The 20231-nt window shown below is 41.1% G+C and overlaps 1 protein-coding gene across 2 annotated transcripts in view; it reads right to left on the reverse strand.

Annotated features, from left to right (window-relative positions):
* The window catches only part of MTHFD1L (methylenetetrahydrofolate dehydrogenase (NADP+ dependent) 1 like), a 219306-nt gene that overhangs the window by 135882 nt on the left and 63193 nt on the right, over positions 1 to 20231 (reverse strand). For both annotated transcript variants that reach the window (XM_026649763.2, XM_026649762.2), the window contains exons 13-17: positions 19613 to 19659; positions 17187 to 17294; positions 16219 to 16293; positions 13387 to 13489; positions 8923 to 8999 (exon numbers count right to left, since the gene is read on the reverse strand). In XM_026649763.2, the coding sequence (XP_026505548.1) occupies positions 8923 to 8999; positions 13387 to 13489; positions 16219 to 16293; positions 17187 to 17294; positions 19613 to 19659 (410 nt within the window). The remainder of the gene's footprint in view (positions 1 to 8922; positions 9000 to 13386; positions 13490 to 16218; positions 16294 to 17186; positions 17295 to 19612; positions 19660 to 20231) is intronic.

The raw sequence follows: 20231 nt of genomic DNA on the forward strand, positions 1-20231 counted from the left end.
GCACTTGCTTGCTACGCTGGTGCCTGTAGCCGGCCCTGAGGGTGAGCTCGGGGCCAGAGCCCACCACCATGCGGCCGGGGAATGGAGCCTGAAGCCTGCCACCCACTACCCCAGGGCTGAAGCTCGACCTCTCCTCTTCCCCTCCCGTCCCCGCAGGAAGGTGAGGAACTCACTGGCTGCCTACTCTTCCAGCTTTTGTCTCTCCAGAGGGGGACAAGGCCCAATTACTACTGGCAGCAGCAGAGGCGGGGCCGTTGCTTTGTGCCACCCCTCCCCCATCACTCCCCTCCCCCATCACAGGCACTTCGTAAATACTTAAGGCCCCAGTTCTGCAAAGACTTCAGGATCAGGCCCCACGACACGCCCCTATTTCATGTACCTCATGCTGGGTACTAACATGAGAGGACTCTAGATTTATTAAATTATATTGGCTCTTTATTAAAGCAACCGTATACAGAGCTGCTCCAGCCGCAACTTAATATTTTATGCATCTGCACAAGCCACAAGGAATGACTGCCTGGTGTTTCTCCAAACTCTTCTCTCCTGAAATTCATACTCCTCCCTTCAGCTTTCATGCATACGTACACAAGTGAATAAAGACTATTTGTACATGAGTAAAGATTTACAGGATTTGGATCCAAAATGAAAACAGTAAACTTATAAAACAGATATTTTCAAACTTGAATTGGGGCTAGCTCTTTATTAACAGAGAAGAAAGCTGTGCATCCAACTAAACAGCTGGGGGCACACAGTTAGACCTTCCCAGCTATGTTAGAACAGTGTTATGGCCGCACCTTCCTTGAACGAACGAAAATCAGAAAATCCCGAGTTAAGGATGAGACTCCTCTTCTAATTTATCCTTGCAGCACTGAGAGATGGTGAATGAATCTTAGAGCACAGAGAGATTTCACACACCATCTAAACTGCAACACCATCTAAGTTTATCAGGATGGTTTTAAGAACAGAGTTTATGCTTTTATTATGAATTCCAGAGTTTTCATCACCATCATTAAAATTAGAATGCCTATTTCCCTTTTGTATATTAGGGTTTTTGCTTTTTTTATATAAATTAAAAAAAAAAAGGGGGAAAGAACCCACTTCCGGGAAATGTTTGAGGAATGATATAACAACCCTAACTATTACAGTAACACATACTATTTTATACTATCAGTCAATGTTACTTTCTGTGACACAGTCAGGGTCCAGACACCCCAAAGAATAAGCAATTGAATCAACTGATTGTGAGACCAAAAACAATGGAAGCTCTATGTACATATGAATCAGCAGAAGGATGAGAAGTCCACAGGAAGAGAAGAACAACAGGAAGCCTTCCTAGCTCTTGAAACAAAGACAATGAACTTTGGGGATAATATAAGGGGGGCCAAAAAGTCATTTGAGTTCTCCATCACTTGAATGACTGAAGAGGCCAGAGCTCTTGAAATCACAGAACAGTGGGTCTTTCAACCAAGGATGTTGAAGTCTATGGAAAATGAATATAGGTGAGAAACCTGCTTAAACCATGAATATAACTTGCTGAAGTTAAATTTAATCAATAGAAAGTGTGTTTTGTTTGTTTTGTCTGTAACCCTTCATACCTTTCACTATTACTAGAAATCACTTCACCCTATGTTCTTTGTTAATAAACTTTGTGACACTGCATCCCATATTCTTCATAGAGATATTATGATGATATGATTATGGCATAAAGAACGGTTACCTACCTCTCGTAACTGTTGTTCTTCGAGATGTGTTGTTCACGTCCATTCCACATTAGGTGTGTGCGCGCGTGCCGTGTATACGGACGTAGGAAACTTTTCCCCTTAGCGGCTCCTGTCGGGCCGGCAGGGGAGACCCCGCCAGAGTGGCGCCTCCACGCTGGTGCATATATACCCCTGCCGACCCGACCCCCCTTCAGTTCCTTCTCGCCGGTGACTCCGACAGAGGGGAAGGAGGGTGGGAAGTGTAATGGACGTGAACACCACATCTCGAAGATCAACAGTTACGATAGGTAGGTAACCGTTTTTTCTTCTTCAAGTGATTGTTCACATCCATTACACATCAGATGACTCACAAGCTTACCATAGGAGGAGGGTAGGTGTCATGGAACAATTGACTGGAGAACAGCCCCACTGACCGCCGCATCATCTCTGGCCTGCTGACTGACTGTGCAGTGGGCTGTGAATGTGTGCACCGACGACGAGGTGGCTGCTTTACAGGTCTCGTGGATCAGGACCTGCGCCAGGAAAGCTATTGAAGATGCTTGGGCTCTAGTCAAGTGAGCCATGATCGGCAGGGCTGGCACCTTGGCGAGCTCGTAGCACGTGCGGATGCAGTCCGATGATACACACTGTGCCGAGACCGAAAGCCCTTTCATTCTCTCGGCGATGGCGACAAACAGCTGTGTCGACTTGCGGAAAGGTCTAGTTCGCTCTAGATAGAACACCAGGGCCCTTCGGACATCTAGAGTGTGCAGGCTACGGTGACTGGGGTCCGTGTGTGGTTTAGGAAAGAACACCGGCAAACAAATGTCCTGCCCCATATGAAATTGTGAGACTACCTTAGAGAGGAATTTAGGGTGTGGCCTGAGCTGCACTTTGTTCTTATAAAAAACTGTATATGGAGGCTCCAAGGTGAGGGCCCTCAATTCGGACACCCTCCTCGCGGACGTAATGGCCACCAGGAATGCCACCTTCCAGGAGAGGTGAAGGAGAGAGCAAGAGGCCAGGGGCTCGAAAGGGGGTCCCATAAGTTTGGCCAGGACCAGGTTAAGGTTCCAGGGAGGGACCGGTGGGCATAAGTAGGGAAACACCCTTTCCAGTCCCTTAAGGAATCGGGCTACCATGGGGTTAGAAAACACAGAATGCCCCGATACCCCCAGGTGGAACGCTGAAATGGCAGCTAGATGCACTCTGATTGAGGAAGGAGCGAGACCCTGATGTTTGAGGTACAGGAGGAATTCTAGGACGACTGGAATGGTGGCCACAAGTGGCTGTATCTGCTTTGGCTCACACCAGCAGGAGAATCTTTTCCACTTAGCTAAGTACGTCGCCCGAGTGGAAGGTTTCCTACTGCCAAGGAGAATTTGCTGTACCGGAAGGGAGCACTGGCTCTCCACAGCGTTCAACCACAGAGTTTCCACGCCATGAGATGCAGCGACTGTAGATCCGGGTGGAGCAGGCGCCCACAGTCCTGCGTGATGAGATCTCGGTGCCGGGACAGGGCAATTGGGGCGGCCACTGACAGCTCCAGCAGGGCCGTAAACCAGTGCTAGCGAGGTCAAGCTGGAGCGATCAGAATTATTACCGCTTTGTCCCTGCGAACTTTGATGAGGACTCTGTGGATGAGCAGGAGTGGAGGAAAGGCGTACTTCAGACTCCCGCTCCAAGGGATCGCGAAGGCATCTGCGACCGAGCCCGGACTGTGGTTCTGGAAGGAGCAAAACTGTGGACATTGGCTGTTGTCCTTGGTGGCAAAGAGGTCCATTTGGGGAAACCCCCACTTTTGGAAGATCGATTGCAAGACATCCGATCTCATCGACCACTCGTGCATGTGGTACGACCTGCTGAGGTGGTCCGCCAGTTCATTTCGCTATCCCATTTCGCTATCTACGAGATGGATGGAGCGGGCTATACAAAAGTCCCACAGGAGAAGAGCCTCTCGGCAGAGGGGAAAGGAGCGGGCTCCGCCCTGCTTGTTTATATAAAACATGGTGGTGGTGTTGTCTGTCAGAACTATCACGCTGTGCCCTTCTAAAGCAGTGTGAAAGGTTTGGCAGGCTAGGCGAACCGCCCTGAGCTCCTTCACATTGATGTGGAGCAGCCTCTCGTCTCTGGACCACAAGCCTTGCGTCCTTAGATCCTCTAAGTGGGCTCCCCAGCCAAGGTCTGACGCGTCTGTTAACAGCGTCAGAGCCGGCTGCGGTGCTGCGAAGGGGATATCCTCGCATACTACCGGCTGACTGAGCCACCATCACAGGGAGTCCAATACTCGGGGCAGGAACTGTCAAGACAAGGTCTAGGGGATCTCTGCCTGGGTGATACGATCGGGCTAGCCATGCCTGTAAAGTCCTGAGCCATAGCCGAGTGTACTTGATATGTGAGTGCACGCCACCATGTGTCCCAGGAGCTTCAGGCAGCATCTGGCCGTGGTTGTGGGGAACCTTAGTATTGAGTCTATGAGATGCTGGATGGCCAGAAATCTGGATTCCGGGAGGCTTGCTCGTGCCTGTACCGAGTCCAGCACGGCCCCGATGAACTCCAGCCTTCGCGTAGGTATCAAGGAGGACTTGGGCACATTGACTAGAAGACCCAGCCTGCGGAATACGTCCAGGGTCACCATCACATGGGAATGGACCTCCTCCTCACCGACCCGCGAGAAGCCAATCATCGAGGTACGGGTATATTCGTATTCTCCTCTTTCACAGAAAGGCTGCCACTACTGACATGCATCTCATGAACATGTGGGGGGCTGCTGCCAGGCCGAAAGGGAGGACCGTAAACCGCAGGAACGGTTCACCATAAACCAGCACCACTACCAGTTTACGGTCCTCCCTTTCGGCCTGGCAGCAGCCCCCCACATGTTCATGAAATGCATGTCAGTAGTGGCAGCCTTTCTGTGAAAGAGGCAGAGATCCCCTAGACCTTGTCTTGACAGTTCCTGCCCGAGTATTGCTAATCTCTTGCCAGGGAGTCTTCCTAAGGACGCAACAAACAGCCTCCGAGTTATGGCTGCTGTGACCCTACAGGGACATGTGACCAAGTCACCTGGTACTGGACTCCATCTTGGAATACCAGTGTTTTTCCACTGACCAAGCTTGGAGACAAAGGGTTCCCGCCCTAGGCAAAAGCTATTTAAGGCAGGGGAGTGACATCATTGTGGTTCTTCACTGTCTCCCCACCCAAGAAGACTGCTGGAAACACCTGAGGAACAAGGACTGGACTGGGGGAGAAGGGCTGAACCCAGGCTAGAGGAATTTCTAGCCTTTGAAAGGAATATCTGGGGTTTTAAAGTGGAAGCAAGTGCAGCTTGCCCTCAAGAATCTCTGCAAACTGCCTAAATCAACAATTAGGGTAAGAATTTTCTACTCGTATCCAATCTCTTTAGTATATTAAGCTTAGACTGCATTTTTATTTATTTGCTAGGTAATCTGCTTTGATCTGTTTGCTACCCCTTATAATCACTTAAAAACTTATTTTTGCTTTGTCTAAAACTAGTGTGTGGGGGAGTCATAACTTGGGGCAGAAAGTTGATTATATTCCTCTCCACATTGAGGGAGGGGGCAAATTTCATGAGTTTACGCTGTACAGTTCCCTGTGCAGTGCAAGACAGTATAATTTTGGGTTTACCCTACAAAAGGAGGTGTGCACTTGAGTAACTGGGCAGTTCCTTAGCTGAGCCTTCCCATGTACAGCTGATCTCAGCATCTGTGTGTAGCTGCAGCTGGGTGTGTCCCTACCTGCGTGTGTGCTGGAGGGGCTTGAGGGCCTGTCACAGCAGTATAGTGTAAAGGGAGCCCAGGTTGGTGGGTCAAGCAGGCTCAGTGGTACCCCAGTTTCAGGTGGCACCTCTGGGGGGGAACCTGTCACACACTTATTTTTAGTTTGACTATAAACCACCTCAGTGCTACATGCTAACAACATGTGTAAGTCCTCAGCTAAAATAATAGGTCGGTGCTGTGTACTGTCTCTTTAAAGAAGCAGAGAACTTAATAAGGTTCTGTGAGCACTGCATCAAAAGGACTGAACTACAGGGCAGGCAGTTTGGGGAAAACTTGGGCCTGGGAAGGTGTTGATGCCACGCTGCAAGGAGTAACCAGGCCGCTGAATACCAGGGTGAGGCTATTGTGCTGTGAGCAGACTGCTGGTGTCAGGATTCTGAGCCAAAGCATCCAAGGCAGCAGGGCAGGTAGTGACAGAACCTCTTACTGGTCTGGGTTGAACCCCAAAGAATCATATCTTCATATGCTTATGAAGCACTGACAGAAGCCACAGTCTTGCAGTCAGATCTGTATCAATATAAGGATCTGCCCCTGCATGGATTCAATTGCAGAATCAATGCCAAATTCACAAAGTACTCTTTGGAAATCACAGCATCTCTGTTCATTCAAATGCACACTCTCCCTGCTGTGTTCTCTCTTTCTACACAGGTATCGTTGATTTTTAAAGTGCTAGAAGAACATTCCAATTATTTATAAAATATATCTGTTGGGTGACAGAGTGCTGTTTTAACTGGTTCTCTGGCTCTGCCGTGAAAGCTAGTTTCAACACCTATTCTCGTTCTATAGTCAACAGAACCAGGTTAGAGTACGATAGAATGTGCATCGGTCAAACATGTCAAAGTTAAATACAGGACAGAGAGACTCATGTAAAACACTTCAATTGTCATTTTAGTATTATATCCCCAATATTTAAGAGCCAGAGTTTGACACCCTGATGCTGAGTAGTCCCCTACCTCACATGAAGCTGAGTCTTGCCTGGCTCATCTCTACCCAGAATGTTGCAAAGATCATTTTCTAGCCTGTTGCTTTGACCAGGTCACCCCTCCCTCTTTTAATCCCTCCACTGGCTTCCCCTTCTCTATCATATCAGACATGAGCTGTTTATATTCACTTTCAAAGCCCTTCAGAGTCAGTCTCCACCCTATCATCTTTCATTTGCTATCAACCTGTCAATGCTTGACTCCAATAACCTCATAGGCTTGAACTCCAGCTGCTAACCAAGTTAAAAGCTGAGTCACCAAGTGGTCACTGCTATTTTAACCTGAGTTAGCTAACCCAACTTAAAACATACTCTCCCCTCCCCAGTGTAGACTCTGGCTCTGAGCTAATAATTACAGTGAATGACTGAACCAAATCTAAGTGCAGAAAAATGATCCCTTCCAAGAGCTGAAAGGATCTATTTCAGTCAGAACCAATCATCATATCAGTTAATTTTTAATTTTCTATTTATGTCATAGAAGATAGGTGTTGAAAAGAAAGTCTCTTCCACATATGTATTAATCCAAAGTGAACATTTATCTGTATCCCCAATCATCTGAATAATTCAACAGGTGAAAAAAAAATCAGTCTGAATACAGGTGCTAAATCTTCTTTATAGTACTGCACCTTTTGCATCCTCCTGTCTCATAAACCAGAGCAGCTGTGGAATGGGAAAGAAACTTAAGGATGGGATTTTCAAAAGCACAAAGTGTTGGCAAAACTCAGATCCTATTGAAGTCTTACACTTACACACACTTTTAAATTTTACAAATTCTATGTTTGTACAGAACCTGGCACAACTGGGCCATGATTCTAAATGAGACCTTAATATAAATAATCACAATGAAATGGGCATTTATTTCACACTGCGTATTAGTGCTCACTAATGGATTCTTCAGATGCAATGAAGGAACGACTCTTTGCTGCATAAAATGTGCTAAGCATTTCACAGAACAGAAAGTTAGCCAGGTTCCCAGCCCTGAACAGTTTACAATACTAACAGACAAAACAAATGAGATGTGGGAAGGAATGCCAATGTGCTAAAAGCAATTAAGATGATGTTATGGTCCAATCAATTTGTAGGTATTCATTTGCTATTTCTGCTTTCCCCTTCCTCCTGTTTTCATTTGTGCTGGTGCCCTAATCCATAAACATCAAATATAATCTGATGGATCCATCTGGATAAACCCTCCTGATTTATACTTGTTGGCCCCCAAAAACCTTGCTCTGAGGTGTATGGATTTTAGTTATTTTTAAAAATTATTTTAATCCTCTGTCAATTTGATCCTGTGTTCTCCTCCCACTATTTGCCCATTTATTCACTTCCTTGTTCTAATTCTCATGACACTCTATTCAACCAAGCTGTGCATTAAACAGCACTGAGCACAGTATGTCATATCTGACTTGGTTCACTAATGTTAACAATGTCATGCTTTTAATAAATTGTTGGGATAGTATTGAAAAAATACTTACCACTAACTTTCTTGGAATAATAGTGGGACAAGCCCTACACATGAAGGATGCTTGAAACTAAAGAATTAACTGTTGCCTATGGAATATTTGCAAGGAACATTTTCACCAATTTCCAATTTGATTCATTATTGTGTATATACTTAGTACTCTCAAATCAAGCTAATTTTTAAGTCATTAACTTCTTATGTTGTGTGGGAAGACTATTATCACCACTAAACCCTCTAGAAATGTTTAGAATCAGAGGGGTAGCTGTGTTAGTCCGGATCTGTAAAAAGCGACAAAGAGTCCTGTGGCACCTTATAGACTAACAGACGTATTGGAACATACATAAGCTTTCGTGAGTGAATACCCACTTCATCAGATGCATGTAGTGGAAGTTTCCAGAGGCAGGTATAAATATGCAGGCAAGAATCAGTCTAGAGATAACGAGGTTAGTTCAATCAGGGAGGATGAGGCCCTCTTCTAGCAATTGAGGTGTGAACACCAAGGGAGGAGAAACTGCTTTTGTAGTTGAACCACCCTTTTTCACATTTAAATTAAATTAAATACATAAATAAATATTCATTAAACAAAAATAAACTAAGGACCTAAGCAGAAGATAATAAAATTTAAGCAGGGCACAAAATACAAAAAGAAAAGATGTTACATAAATTAGTTAATTGCATTAAATATATATGGGCAATAAAGTTGAGGCTCTAAGAGTTACAGATTACAGATAATTACAAATTTCTTAAACTACTTGTGAAACACTATGCAGTACACATTGATTTCAGTTTCTATGACATGATGCTGAATTACTCATTAGTGCATCCAGTTTCATTGCTAGGATACTACAAATACATATAACAATTAGACTTTGGCAACTTAATCCTAAATAATTTATTGAAAGGATTGTAGAACAGCAAATATTTCTCATGCTTGAAAACAAATCCCGCCCAGAAAAACAACAACATATAGTATATAATGGTACATACCTGTCGGAAAAATCCCTTCTCTGTATTTGCCTGCCCAATTGTTATTTTTCGCAGGAATCGGTCATTTGTATCCAATACTGGAAAGAAAGTGGGGGGAAACAGAGGAAAGAAGAAAAATGAAACATTTACATTGACAGAGAATCAGCCATCTCGTTACTCTCCCCATACACCTGATATAAGAATACATTATTTTTGCAGTATATGCCTTTGTACCCAGTTGAGCATACTTCTACATCTAGATTCACTTTGCAATAGTGCACATAGCTAGGAAAGAGGAGCCTGAGATATACTAGCTTTTACACTCTTAAATGCCAGTCTGAAATGTCTCAACTGTAACTTCTTTGGTAGAGTAATCTTCTGTTGGGAGCTAATAAGATCTTACTGGAATCCCTCTGTTTAGCTACTACAGCAAAATCTTAATCTCCATCCACAGGTGTAACAAAAGCCTGTTTTAGTGGATCGGCACCATTCCAGATGCACCCACTGCACACCTCTTCATGACAAGGTTTTAAGAATAGATTTTTAGACTACAAGATGGCCACATAAGTATTCCCATGTTGTAAATGTACCTTTAACTTGAGCCCTTCCCCTTCAAAAACATCATTACATTAGCAAATTAGGCCCCAAGAAATTCCACACCATGTCATTTTTCTGCATCTCAATATGTAGTTTTCTGCATTTCCTATTTTACTTCCATGTCTATCTGACACCATTTGGCAGAAAGCCTTTTCCAATTGCCAAGCCCAAGCAACATTTATCTAACGTACTTAACCCTTATTTGAATACCCACTGAGCTCTTAACTGAGAAATGTCTTCACAATACTCAAAGTGCAGCCAAATCCATTTCATGGATCCTCTCTCCCATCTTTATTTAAATTTATGCTGAAGCAAACTTAACTTCAAGCATGCGTTTTTGAGCACCAAAAGGAAGGGCCCACTAATCTGAAAGAGCTCCTCCTGTGAAGAGACCAGCAAGTTAGTGTGGAGGTAGGCGTTCATAGTGGTGGAGTAATGCCTTTGGTATTTAGCCAGGTATAGGTCCCTGCAGAGTTCCACTAAAAGTGCCTTTGAATTTACTGTTACCATTTGGGTACCCCTGGGAATTAAACTGGGACCTCTACTCAGCATCCTTTTTTTGAGGCATACCACTTTTTAAAAAATTTATAATATCCTCTGTGCTAGTCTACACTGATTCCCACTTAGCTGCTTCTTTTAAGCACAAGGAATACAACAGATAGGGTTGATTTTTATTCAGTTTGGTTTCTGCCTATCAGAATCCTTACATTCTGAGAACAAAATAATTAAATTACATACAACTAAGGCAGCATTATCGGAAATGGCAAATGGCATAAAATACAGATGGCTCTTGAGAACGTCATTGTATTTATACTATCCTTTCTGGCTGTCTTGTTAACAAGAAAGAGACATCAAATTAATCTTTCTTGTTTCTTATTTGAAGTCAAAATGAAGAACCACCCAACTATTTTTCTAATTCCTTACCAACTAAAAAGCCAACCATGCACAAAAGAGATACTACAACTATATGAACCTTGTATCCTTTTTACCTAAGAGATTCAGACTCAGCATCAGTTACATATTCTATAACAAACCACACTCATGATGGCTAATTACCATATTCATTGCATCGGGTCTCATGGACTGAATATTTACAAGAACTTTGATATACAATTTAATATCACTCAAAATCTAAGTTTTATTTTTAGCTTTTGCTAGAAATTCCCAGAAGTACATCAGTATCCTTTCGTTAAAGATTTGTTAGGGAAAATATTCTTTGTGTGCTATTTGTTATTTATAGTCAACTGTGGCCTGTGAGCGCTGCTCATAAGCGAAGACCCCACTGTGCTAAGTGCCGTACAAACAGAATAAAAAGGCTGTGCTTGCCCCAAAGAGCTGACATACGACATATAAGACAAGAGACAGAGACACGGGGAAGCACATGGAAACAATGAGATAATACTGGTCAGCAAGACAGGCAGTGATCTCAGCTCACCAGCAGCCTAATCACTGTCATGTTTTTTATAGGCCTCCTGGCAAAAAAGTTTTAAGGAGAGTTCTGCAGATGTTTATGGGGAGCTTCTCCCAAGCGTGAAGAGCAACATGGGAGAAAGCATGAAAGTGCTTGATTGAAAATTCAACAAGTGGGTGAAGGAGGCTGACATCATGGACTGATAGGAGGTGAAAGATGACCTTTTGGGATTGGCTTGATCACTTTCTAGGAATCAATCCTGCCACAGCACGTATGCTCTGTTCAATTTTACTCTTTACCTCAGGCTTTACGCTCCTGATTTCTCTTGTCCATTATCTTTTTTTTTAGTAAATGGTTCCCTGGATTTTCTCCCTCTTATCTTAGCTAGCTCAGACATAGTCTTTTACCTTACCGACCCATTTACTATCTTAGCAAACAAAACATTCCATTTTCAATCTGCTGATCTAGTTACCACCCTAATCTTATCTTCCAAGAAATGAAGCCTTCCCTATTTTAAATTACTTGCATCAAGCCAGGTAGGGTGGGGATAGATCATGAAGGGTCTTGAAAGTGAAGTAGCTTATGTTTGATACAGAAAAGAGGGAGCCAGCGAAAGGGATGCAAAGAGAGGATTGCAATGGTCAAAGCGCTGATAACTCATTTTCATGAGCTTAAAGCAAAGCCTTTGCTCTTAGTATCTCGAGAATCAGCACATGGCCCAAATGCTAGAATGCAATGACTTCTCGAGGTCCCTTCCACCCCTACATTTCCATGATTCTACAATGCCTTATTAATATTAAAAGCAATTTTCGCATAGATTAAGACAATTCTAATGAAACTAAAGCCATTAGTGGATAAAGCTTGTATTTTAAAGGACATTGGATAAAGAGAAAGTCTAGCATTTTCTTTAGAAAAAATGGTAACCCACCTAAACCAAACCAAGGTTTCTGGTTTGATTATAGTAGCATTACATTTAGGGTTCATCTGCATTTCTACTGGGGATCCATGTCATTTAAGCCACAATTCTACCTGGGTGAGTGGGCCCACCCACTCACAGCTCACTGCATGAATGGAGCCTTAATGTTCAAATACAGCACATACTGTCTCAACCAGGCACATCTTTTATCAAATCTGTTAAAAAAAGGTTAATCCGGCTGGTTTGGTGCTAAATAAAAGTAAAAACCTAAATGGGAACCCAGCAGCTCACTGGTGACCCTAAAGAGCCAAAAGCTGCTGGAAAGCACAAGCATTACCAACATGGTTCAGAGTGACAGCGAGGGGGATCTCACTGAGGGGTGAACAGCACCTTTTAAATATTTTTTTAAATGGGTGAGGACAAGGAGAGACAGAGTGATTACTACCAGCACCAGAGAGCAAGGAGGAGGAGAGCAAGCATTGGCTGGTGGCCGTGGGAACTTCCTCTAAAAAGAAAGACAGCATATTTTAAAAAAAAAATCCAATGTAAAGCTACTGTCATGACTAAAAGAATTAGGATAGTTAGAGTTGAGGTTGCCAAACCACCCTCAACTCCTTGCACGTATTTATTATGGGATTTATCCTGCAAGGTGTCAAAAGCCCCCAACTCCTACTGATCACCTTTTAGCATTAAGTCCAACAAAATAATCAATTTATAAAACCTGATAGCTCACTACAATACAGGAACAATTTACGGCTCTATCTCTCCATAGTAAATCCATCTTTGTTCTATACATGATATTTGATATAAAACATACACTATAGATGTTTAGATGCCATGGCGAATGGCATGGTATAAAAATCTAAACAGAACATAATAAGTGGAGGTAATATCCATGTGGTAAATTGTAGGGTCATGTGATAAGTTACAGGGTCATATGCTAAACATATTTCTTTTGAGCTTTTGACCAGTTCATCTGCTCACTAATACAGCTCCTCCAGGGTTTATTTCAATATTTCAATCCCACGAGTTGCCATTTCAAACAGTTGCCATTTCTAAAAAATCAACCTGCCAAACAAATGTTTCTTCCTTCTTACCCAAAACAACCAGGTTTAATCCTGAGTCAGTGACAGATTTAAGATCTATTATCTCCTAATCCACCAAGGGTAAAACTGGGAGCTTTATACCACTTTACTACTGAAAAAAGGAGATTTCCTGCTTTCCAATGATGTGCAGCACCTGCTTAATCTAGCACAGCAATGTACACCTCTACCCTGATACAACACGACCCGATATAACACGAATTTGGATATAACACGGTAAAGCAGTGCTCCGGAGGGGGTGGGATTTTTTGGCTCCCGAGGACAGCGTTATATCGGGGTAGAGGTGTAATTGACTTTAAATTTAAACATAAATGTTGTTTTAGGTCATTTTTAGATAGTTCCCGGTCTTCCTCTTCAGCTCCATCCAGATGAATCTTTGGTAACCTAGGCACTTGGCTTACAGGCAGAGGGATTAAGTACCTTGCTGAAGTGAGGCCTTATTGACCGTTAATACTTACCTCTTTGCCATGTTATAGTAGATGGGTCAATATCAAGGCGTACAAATTTATTAATCTCATCTGCTGTTAAAGTGCCTGGATCGGTCTTGTTTATTCCCAACCTCTAGACAAAAATGAGAAGAAAAGCAATAAAGCAGACTTCCTGCTTAGAAAGCTATACAAACCCATTTTGGTTTTTTCCCCTCTTATATTTTTACAAACTTTTACTTTTTTTAAAAAAAGCAGCAGGCTGAAACACTTCAATAAATCACAACATTCAGGCTCAGGCTCAAATGATAAACTACACAGAAAAGCTCCTATAACAACAATGGAGAAAAATGTGGCGAGGAAAAAGGAGAAATACTCAAAGGCAGTTATCCAAAAGGTCTCTATGTAACACATCACCCCCTTAAGATAAACCAAAGAGAAGAGGCAACAAAGGAGACAGTATGAAAAAGATAATTAACAAATAATTTATGCCTGATAACTCTTTATCTTGGCCGAGGACACGTCCTTGCAAATATCCATGTGTGGCTTTACATGACTACTCTGTGCAGTGAGTTATAAACTTCTGTCTGCCTAATTGATGTGCTATTTCAACAGCTCCTATACAACATTAAAAACCCCCGCAAACCCTATCGTTTAGAAAGAGCAGCACAATATATTATGACTGTTCCGCAGCATTTGCTCCTAATTCAGCAATGTCAATTTTTTTTTTAAATGAATCTGCACAGAGATGAACCAAGAGAAAATTGTACAATAGAATCCCGATTTTATACAAAATGACTGTGTCCCCTCTGGCCCTAGAAAGCATTCTTCAGTGAATTACCAAGTACACTCGGTTTTTAATGTTAACATTTATAAATTTTAGTTTTAGTCACACAAATACACTCACACATTTGAATGTCAGTTTCACTAAACATTTAAAATTAACAGGCAGTACTGTACGGAACAAAAACGCCTTTGTTCATATGTCCCCAGTTTTACCAACCCCTATTTAATAAAGGTTGTGGATGTCCTTTTGAGACTGTCATTAAAAATAGAGCCCCACTGTATTTCTTTTTAAATAGCACTCTCTCCCGGCATTTGTAGTATTCTTCCAAACAGTAGGTGTAGAACTGGGGGATTATGTGAAAAAAGTGTTCACAAACATTTGAATAAAACCACAAATTTGTTCTGACAATATTCACCACCCCTTTATTCACTTTCTGCAAACATATTACCCAAAAATATTTGCAGAGAGCAAAAGTGTCATGAATACTCACATGGATGTTTTTGCACTGTCAGTAACTATTCAAACCCTCCTCCTCCTCCTCATAAAATCTTCGTTCATTGAATCAGGAAGCAGAAACAGTATTATATATTACTAAAGTGACCAATCACAAATACTGAATACTCAGAGCAATACTGTTCAGCACTGGAAGGGAGGTGGAGGAGTTGATCAGTGGGGCTGTCGGCAGGTGGAAGGCACTGGGGGAAGCTTGGCTGCCGGTGGGTGCTAAGCACCTGCTATGTGATCATGTAGTTAAAGATTGCATCATAATGCATATGCAAAAGAGGTCCTAATGAAGGTTGCACAGGCACCCTCACTTCTGGCATTTCCTAACTTGTGAGTGCTTGACTTTGACTTAATATTCTTTTAACATAATTATTTTTAAAGTTACAGAAAACTAACACCAAAATAATTGAGTTGCAATAGAAATTCTGCTGCACTTATTCAGAAGCTTTTAAGTTAATAAGCAGAAATCATTTGAAGCTCTAGTAGCACAGAGAAACCCACCCCTCGCTGCAGAGCTATTTGATATTTCATGAATAACTGCAGTATCAGCACCTTTTTTTTCTCCAGGCACCCTAATGTAAACAAAGACAAACCAAAAATATTCTCTAATAGATTCTCTCAGACAAACTTGTGTGAGAGCCACTTTGCAACAGAGGTAAACAGACACCACATATATCCTGTTTTACTTTCAACAAGACAACTGAGTAGCACAAAAACTAAAAATACATAATTAAAAGAACCATCTTTTAACAATTTGATATTAACCTAAAAAAAGGGTAACATGGCTCCATCAGCACTTTGCAAACATTCATTGCCACCCAGTGGCTGTCAAATAGCCCTAATTAGGACTATAAATTGCTTCCTCAAAGGACTATAACAGTAATATGGAACTTTCATACCAAAGCTGGACATAGCAAAATTGCACGTCCTAGGTGTTTGTAGCCAAAATTTCCCCTCTTCCAACATTGGTAGATTGTGCTATAAGCCAGTTGTTTATCTGACTACCAATTCCCACCTCACATGGTATATATAATAGACAGGGAAGCTCAGGGAACATTTGGGATGAAAGTTAATATGCAAACATTAAATATGTGGAGAAATGCATTTTTATCGCTCCATGCAGAGAAATGTGGACAGCCAGCAGTTCTCAACAAGTCTCCAGTAAGTTCCTCTTAAAAATGAGAAAATAAAATAAAAATTGAAAAACACTAGAGTAATTCAGCTTTCCCATGTAACTGCGCCATAATGGAAAGTATCAAAAAAACTCATCTTGACATTTATTCACGGAAGAGAGTCTGCTTATAAAACATTATGCTCTCACTTTGTGGGGAAAGAGATACTAGTTTATAAAAAAAAATATTGGAACTTGACTCTGTAACAGCAAAACAGGAAGCTGCCAGAAAGCCTGTTAAATCCTTAAGGAAAGCCAAATTCTCGAGGAAAGAGTGCACCACATTAAGGCACTTTCAGCTACAAATCTCCCTGTAACTTGTTAAAAATAATTTTAAATAGCCCATTTTATAAGATATATTATACTTGGGGGAAAAAACAGGGAAAATACATTAGCAACTTACTTTCAAGCGGGCAAGCTGAATAGAAGAAAATTCTCTCACACCATTAACTACTGGAACCAGCCTATTATACAAAGCCTAAAAAAACCCACACACAAGAGAAAATGTTACAACTAAAATACACAAATACAATAAAAGTCTAACTTGATTCAAATCATTTAGATTATAATCTCATAAAATTTTTTGAACCAATGTAAATTGTTAGTGTATACTTACATTTAACCAATTAAAAAGAAATCCTGACTAGCAAGCAAATTTTCAAAAGAAAATAAGTGACTAAAGTGCCTAAGCTACATTTTCAAAGGTGATTTAGGCCCTTCAACACCCAAGTCACATTAACTTTCAATGAGACTTAGGTTCCTAAATGCCTACATTACTTTTGGAAATGGGACTTAGGTGCTTTTGAAAATTTTAATCAAGGTCTGAAATAATCCATTTTGTAATCAGTACCTGTAAAGAGATTTAAGTGCACTTATCTAGATTCAGAAGTCTGTCATGTCAATGAAGCAATAACTATCAGCAAATTAAGGGGATAAGGCTGTGCTCTCCTGTTACAATAGAAGATCCACAAACAAAGAAGAATCTCTTTCCCATACCCTGTTGCTCTGAAAACCCATGTTAACAATTAAGCGGAGTTCACAATAAGTTCATTAGGGGCTAGAGAAAAGGTATATGGTAGCTTATTTCCCAGTAAAAGCCCTCCAGTGCACACCTTAGGATCAATACCTAACAGTGTCACTTATCTATCATTTCTTGTCTCAAAAACATGATATGACTATACAGTAAATAAACATACTGTCCAAAAAGAAAGGGTTTGGCAGAGAGCCATGGCTCTCAAAGCACCCTGAACAGAATGCTGGAGACAAAACAAGAACTATAAAATGATATAATCATCAAAAAATATTTACGTAGCTGTTTACAGGAAACTTCAAAAGAAAGCCATGGATGGAAATCGTACAGGTAAACCTCACCTTATCAGACTGAGTGCTTTCATGCAAGATCCTTGCATCAACAGCAGCAGCCAGCAAATTATTAGCAGCAGTAATAGCATGGATATCTCCAGTCAAATGAAGGTTGAACTACAGATTGAAGATGAAATACAAGAATTTATTTAAACACACTCCACTAATTTAGTACAGATTAATGAAAGCAATCACTGCTTGTTCAGTTTTGGGATTACAGATCAGATCAGCCACTTAGCAGTGTTGCTGAAATATTATGATTAGACAGACTGAAAATGTAACAGGCCAAATGAATTTACTTGGTCTCAGCTCAGTGTCTGATAGACTACAGTTAACAAGACAAAAACAAAACACAGATGTCATTTGTCTTCACCCAAATGACCCAAGAATGGAATCTAATGCGCTGACCACAACTCTGACACATGCACTTTTAAATTCAAAGTCAAATGTAATGGAGTATCAAAACTTGGAATCAGATCATCATCAGCTTTTGACTGGCTGAAAATTTTCAAGTTTCATTTCCTTCCACACTTCGTTGATTTCAAGAGAAACATTCACTCAAATTTTACAGGAAAGTTAAAGCATGTGGTGGGGGAAAGGGAAGATGTGCTGATTTTATTTATTTAGCATGGAGAAAGAAAGATGTTCCAAGGAAATTATAAAAATTATGATTTACTGATATGAAATGAGCTAATGGAACCTTTTCTTTGAATTGTCAGTCTTACACTTCAAAGATGTATCCAAAATCATAGAGTAAAATCTCTGGTGTTTTACAGAATGATTAAGTCATCACCCATCTTCACCCTAAAGGATTCAGAATTTTTAGTACAATGATGTGCTGCAAATATTTTAACAAGACGCTCCTATAAAACTGTTCTCTTTTACTTAATGATAAACTCACATAAAAGGGGTTGCACGCATTCAGTAAGAATGGAAGTGGCCAAAGAATCTGTTTCACTGCTTTTCTCATTTGAACAAAACCTGGTTCATAACCATGAAGAAGATGGAAAAATACTTGGTGAACAAGTGCACTTGTTGGATATGAGGGAGAGAGCTGGACTTTGCTGGAAACATAAATTTAATATTTATATAAAAGTAGTGCCCAGAGGTCCCAATCAGAATCTGGCCTGTACTGTGCTAGAGCGGTACAAACCCATATAAAGACAAATCTTTGGTGCAGAGACCTTAACTGTTTAATAGTGACATGGGATGGATAGCAGTAGGGGGACATGTGTATGTATGTGATGATCCTCATCCACCCCCTCAATCTAGCCACTCTGCTTATGAAACATTTATATTTTGCTCCTGAAAAAATACACTAAGTGTATTCATAATACACCACACTGCCCAAGGTGCATTATTTGAGGAAGAGTAAAGACCTTAGACTGGTAGTATCTTCCCCAGTGAAAATATTTTGAAAGTACTCCACACATGGAGCAATCTGGTCTATTTCAAAGGCTAGCATATGTTCTTCAGAAGTATTTGAGGCCCAGGGATAAAGTCATCTTTGGCAGAGATTAATTTAAAGTTGCTAGCTGGATGAATTCAACCAGACGCAGAAAAAAAAATCCTTTCGTTTTGTGAGGGGGACATTTTAATATGAGAGACCCACCCACACGTGCATCACTATTTTGGAATCAAATTAATTTCCCTTTTATTTTCCTGATGTTCATCAAAAGCTCCTAACTTTTGCGACATTTTCTCAAAACAGTTACAGTAAGGTATCATTATTAGAGACTCGCCAATCTGGTTGAACATAATGTAATTTGGCTACCGTTAGTGGAAGGACTTTTGCTCCAAATAAATAAGAAATCTGTATTTAAAATTAAATCATTTTTTGAAACTACTGGGCCTCTCTGTTCCTGCCCTCATCTGCAAAAAAGAAATAGGTATTCAGACCTTTTGTAACAGAGATATATAGACAAAGAACACTTAACAACAGCAAGTCAGATACTATTGTTTCTCCTTGTACCTTACTCACAGCTAGCAGACTTTCTTCAGTACACCAGAAATTGGGTAGTGTTTGAATAATAGCTGGGACTTCATGCAACATGCTTTAACACCCACAGTCTATCGGCATTTTTTCTACACTTCATATTTATTCTTTAGGTAATTCAGAGTTTGTTTTTTGACTGGGTCTATAACCACGGCTCTAGAATTGAAGCAGCTGCCCATTGTTACAATTGGAAAATTCTATTCACACCCTAGTAGAAGACCATGAAAGCCAGCCTTCTCCATAACTCTGATGGAGAGCCTGAACTCTCAGTGATTGGATGAGGGAGGCAATCCCTCTATCCCACTTTACCCTCTGACATAAACATATGCTTTAAGTGCTTTTCTGGATCATGTCCAGAGTTGGCTGCCTGCGCACACGCCTTACCCTGAGAGCACAGGGGAGCAGCTGGTAATGGTCTTTTTTCCATCTTTTGTCTTACCTCTTCCATTGGAATGACTTGAGCATATCCACCTCCAGCAGCCCCACCTGAGCAATTAAGCACATGGTCATGTCAGAATCACACCAATTCTGAAATAATCCTTAAACACACAAGAAATAAAGCACACAGCTTTTATACTTAAACATAATCAATATTTTAATTTCTATTACAGAAATCACTCAAACACTGGAACCAAAAAAGTGTATTAATAATAAAAGCCATCAGCAGTTAGACAGTGATCTCAGTGATGAATGCTACCAACCTTGTAAAGCAAAATCTGGCAAAACATGAAATTTCCACATGTCTGCACAGACTTGTAAGCGAACCTGAAGCAGGATGTGTCAACTTTCATGACTTTGCTATTTCAAATGAAATTGGATACTTTAAAGATTCTCCCTCAAGGTTAATTAATTTAATTACTAAACCTGAAGAAGACACAGCATGCACCAAAGAAGGAATTAAATCCTGACTCTGAATGGCTGTTTTCATCACTTTACTCGATGAACATCTCAGACTACCATCGACGTTTTGCAGCACTGTTGCACTTGTTTACACAGTAATTTAAACAAACGTAGAAGCCCTACAAGTTAGAGATGGTAAAAACTTGTTAGAACATTCA

Source organism: Terrapene carolina, unplaced genomic scaffold (genome assembly GCF_002925995.2).
Source record: "Terrapene carolina triunguis isolate 2854851 unplaced genomic scaffold, T_m_triunguis-2.0 Scaffold85, whole genome shotgun sequence".
Lineage (NCBI taxonomy): Eukaryota > Metazoa > Chordata > Testudines > Emydidae > Terrapene > Terrapene triunguis.